Genomic DNA, 5000 nt, shown 5'->3' on the forward strand with positions numbered 1-5000 from the left:
AACTTGGGCAAGAGAGTTCGAAGTGCTGACTTCCAATACCTTTTGCACTGTGTAAGTTTGGGAGAGAAGCATGAAGTATTGGAAGATTTATGGAAACAGCACACTAATGAGATGGCCTTGCTAGAGGGGAACATGATCACTGTGTGTGGCAAACAGTGCACAGTAGAGTTCCAACCAAGCGCTGACATGTGTTGGCAAAGTTGGGCGAACAATGAAATCAATCAGGCTGCTACTTACCCATCTCCGTATGCAAATGTACACAAGGGATCATTCTGTACCATGGGGGGATCAATTGGGTACTCACCATCCAATACTTGGAAACCTTACAGCAATGCTGATCGATCAGAGCACACAAAAATGATTGCCAAGTTTATGTCAACCCTTGATAGCTCTCTTCCAGAAAAGAACAAGCATGAGAGGAAGCTGGCATACATGGCAGAGAATGGTATTAGACAACTTGGTTCACCTCGCATTGGACAGTTTGCCGACAGACAAAGACCCGAGCCCCTCCACTGTGAGATAAATGCTTGGCAGCAAATCTTGTCAATCATTTATTTGGAATTTGTCAAGAAGGATATGTTTGATGTCTTTGTTAGAGTGTTAAGTAATCCCACAACAAAGCCTGCATCTGCAAATGGTACAAGTGGCACAGCCAGAGAGAGGCTTCCATCCACTACTGGAGGTGAGGCAGAGTCTGTGTACAATGGAAGTTCTGCAAAGCCTGTGACTGCAAATAGCACAGGTGGCACAAACAATGAACATCCATTGTTGGGTTGTGGATTGTCTTATTTAGTGCCTTTGATCAAGGAGCACTACGCAGATGAAAAAAAGAGGCACAACAAAATCCCAACAAGGCTTATTGGAGCTCAAGCTATAGCACTTGCGAGATATGCATACCGGTTAATTGACAGTTTGCATTCTTCTGATGAGTCACCAGTACAGCGTGTAACAAGATTGGCACTTGGTAGAATAGTGCTACATTTAAGAGAAGCATGTTCCATTTTCAACAAAGTATCAACAACACAAGCAGATTTACAAGACCTTGATGAGAATTGCAAACTCTATTTCAATTTGATGTGCCTGTTTTTTCCAACCCATGTAAATATCACTTCTTGGACAGTTGCTTATGCAATTCCATACCATGCCTTCAAGCTGTATGAGAAGTATAAGGTTGGCTATGGAATAATTTCCCAGCAAGGAAAGGAAGCAAAGCATTGTGGTGTTAAGAATGACTTAGCATTAAGCAACAGAAGTATGAGTCAGGATACTTCTGGTAAATGGTGGCAAGTCACGAGGGCAAACTATGTTCGAAGCTTTTACCTCCCTGAGCATCAACCAATGCCAAACACTTACAAGTCGCACTTTCAATCTCGTGTACCACCCCATTGTCAATCAACTCAAGTTTGTAATTGTGGGAGAGCTAAAGCTGAAGAGTCAGAATACTGTGAAACTTGCCTTGAGTGTGATGAAATTGTCAAGTCTGCAGAAAGTGAAAAGCTTTCAGAAGGCTTGACTAAATTGCTTAAACCCCTGTTGTGCACATACTGTGGTGAGCGTTTTGCAGATGAAAGTATATTGGAAACACATGTTTCAACTCACAGCCGAGTCACAGTTTGCAGCAACAGGAACCCAAGGACATGACGGTGGCGGAACTTAAAATTGAACTGAAGAAACTGAATGTCAGTACAGTTGGAACAAAAGACATTTTGATCAAGAGACTTGAGATGAAAATTGCTGGGGGTTGCTAAGTCACATGAAATGCTACTGTGCTAATTATTGTTAGTGCTTTCATTTTGAACTTGGGCTTGTTGGTTCACATAAGCTCATTTCAGCTCTATTAACACAGGAAAACACTAATTTTTGTCTTAGAAATGTTTCCCTGTGATATGATTTGTATAATTGTTCTGTACAAAATATATAGAGGATATTACATGACTGCGCGGAGATATGAAATTTCTCTTTGAGTGTTGAAGGATATTTCAAGAGTGAGCTCAGCGAACGAGTGAAAGATTTTTCAACAATCGAAGAGAAATTTCGTATCTCCAAGCGGCCATGTAATATTATTGTGTAAACACCAATGAAATACTAAATCATTTCAAAAAATGCATTGAAAAGTGAGATTTTCACATGTAACCATAGCAACAGTGATCTTTTCAAGTGTGAAGATATCATGTTTTCACGTGAAAGCTCACTTGGTATTTCATTGGTGTTTATATAAAAAAAAACTATTCTGTGACAAGGAAATATTACAAGAACATTTATTTCAGTGTTTACATAAAATAACATCCATATACCTAGTCTGGTATAATTAAATCTTGTAGCAGTGAACACTTCACAAACTGAAGAAAGTAACTATTTCTTGTTTGTATGTTAAATGTGGTTTATAAAATTATTATGTACTAACCCTGGAAACAACAATCCATTATTATGATTCAGTTTGAAAAAAAAATGAGAATATTATGTGACAGATTTTTAACAGACAAATTTTAAGGGGAAGTTTTGGAGTTACTGTGAATAAGTTTCAGCCTGGAATTTAAACATGAGTTAGCCCCTGCCTACAGTGCTAACAACAAAATTACTGTAAAAATTAACAAAAAAATTTTCGCTATTTTGTGAAATTAACATTAAACTGTTTTGGTCGGTTTATATCAAATGCCTTTATTTTTTGCATAAAACCTGCAACAATTTTTTGAAGAAGTAAGGCCACTTACTGCTGGAAATTAGCCATGATTCTACAAAATAAGCAAAATACAAAGAAAAAGTGAAGATCGTTATGTATACATAAAAACCCAATGAGATGCTGATGGAAAGTTACTCCAAATTAAACTTTTTGCAATAAGGGATAAACTGTCTCATATTCTACAAAGCTGCTTATTAAATAAGGTACTGCTAGCATTTCAAAAAACTGAAAATACCTACTGTATGACAGCCCCCTTACATTAATTTACTAGGTATTGAGTATTTTACCCATTAATGACTAGCCACAAATGTCATTCAGACATCAAAAGTACTGGTAATCCAAAAATCATTTCAAATACAAAGAAATAGAATCTCAAAAGTATTTTTGTCTTAACATATTCCCCAACTCTCATCACTTTTCTAATGGTCCATCTGTTTGGTGTTTGTTTCTTCAAATATTGGCTTCAATAATGCATACTGGTGCTATCCATAAGATTTTGCAGTGAAGAGGAATGTTATTTGATGAAATAGTCTGGCTTAAGTCATGTTTATTGTCATCCAGCTCTTAATACAATACTGAATGAAACACTTTAGCCTACAGTTCAACCATTCATTAGTGCTTGAAGGCTTGAATCCACTACAAAGTGTTCAGCTGTGTATCTTTGGATAAAGAATGTCACTGTGACACGCTGTGTCTTCATAGCATAGTTCATGCAGAATGGAGTTGACTCTGTCACAACAATTGCAGACCTGCCATTGTACACAGACTCAGTCTTACCTCCAGCCTTGGATGGAACTCTTTGAAAGTGCCTTTGGACAAAGAAAGTTTCTCCTGAGAAACGAGATGGCGAGAATAACTTCCTAACAGAGTCCATCTTGGTTAATGTCAGGACATGTTTTAAGCCATCAAACCGAGTGTGCACCTCTCCAGAATATCCCCGAACCAGAACCAGTAGGTGTCGAAACACTGTCCAAGGGATAAAGAAACTAACTGGATTCACTAACCCAGTTACTTTAGACCTAGATAGCTTGCATTTCATTGATTTCCCAATTTCTTGTAGGTATGAATCGATCATAGGGCCTACCAATTCAAGCTTGTTTCCAACAACTTCTTCTAGTTGTGCGTCCATATTTAACATGCCATAATTTGGTTTTCTTTTCGTTTTTCGAACGGCTTTTATCCACTGCCTTTCCACAGTAAACTTCATTTGTACTGATGAAACATTCCAGAATTTTTCGCCACGTTCTGTATCATCAGAGGCCCCTAAATCCAAGCCATTAAAACAAATTCCCTCCGCCATATTTATTTAATCCTCCCACAAGGACTATTTTTTTGATGAGCACCGCTGCCAGTTACGAGCCCGCACGAGTGGAAGATTTTTGGCACGAAAAAGCCAACGTGCTATGTCCCTCATTTTCTCTTGACCGTCCGTAGTTCCACACCTCCATGTCTGCCAATGTCACCAATATCACGCTGGTTTACAGCACACATCTTTGATATGGCAATCCCATGTTATGGTCAATTGACAGCTGTCAAACAAGGTATTCGCTGACCAGTGTCTCGTGACCATATCGCGGGCTGTTTTTTTGAAGTTGACCGTTGACCAGGTACTGGTTATCGATTGGATTGCAGGCTCAAACCAGTTTAACTCACCTAAACATAGACGAGGCTTGATTTATCGAGCGCTTACTCTGGCTCGACCCGGCTACTCGGCCATACTATGTCAACTAAAGCTTAACAGTCAACGCTTTTCGTGCTCAGGTGAAAAACGGTTTGGAAAATATTTTCTCTCTGCATTTTTCTCTGGTTTTAATCCATTTTGACACAATTTCATAGACCACTTTCATAAATGGCGACCACTTTTCCATTCTTTTGTCTTTATGTTAATTAGACCTACTGCCCTCATTTTGAAACAAATATTCTTTTGAAACTTGCTCGTCGTAGCGAGGCTTGTTAGGCTTATTAGCATTAAAACAAAAGAATATTTTATTTGGCCGCCATTATGAAAGAGGTCTATGATAGCTGTGGGTCCACACCGGTGGCTATGCAGTTATTCAAGTCCAGCATCGGAGAGATATAAACTTAAGGCTGTGTGTCTAGTTTTAATTTGTTTAGAGCGGCATATCTTCAGAAGCTCTGATAAGGTTGCATGATGTCTGGGAGAACTATGACTAGAACAGAAACGAAAAGAGAGAGAAAGAAAAGGAGAACGACAAAACAGAATACCAGTAATAGCTCAAACTTGGTGGAACAGGTTACTCCACAAATTCTTTTCTTCGGCACTAAACAGTTGTCATTTTTACGGATACCTTATTTTAAG

General features: G+C 38.6%; 2 protein-coding genes across 2 annotated transcripts in view; one reads left to right on the plus strand and one right to left on the minus strand.

Moving 5' to 3' along the window:
* LOC137988870 (uncharacterized) overlaps positions 1-1641 on the plus strand; it is a 2232-nt gene extending 591 nt beyond the window's left edge. The window contains exon 1 of the mRNA XM_068834825.1: positions 1-1641. This exon is cut by the window's left edge and continues 591 nt beyond it. Coding sequence (XP_068690926.1) covers positions 1-1641 — 1641 coding nt within the window.
* The window catches only part of LOC137988864 (peroxidasin homolog), a 337507-nt gene that overhangs the window by 30307 nt on the left and 302200 nt on the right, over positions 1-5000 (minus strand). The gene's annotated exons all lie outside the window — the stretch shown is intronic.

The sequence above is a fragment of the Montipora foliosa genome, unplaced genomic scaffold (genome assembly GCF_036669935.1).
Source record: "Montipora foliosa isolate CH-2021 unplaced genomic scaffold, ASM3666993v2 scaffold_432, whole genome shotgun sequence".
Classification (NCBI taxonomy): domain Eukaryota; kingdom Metazoa; phylum Cnidaria; class Anthozoa; order Scleractinia; family Acroporidae; genus Montipora; species Montipora foliosa.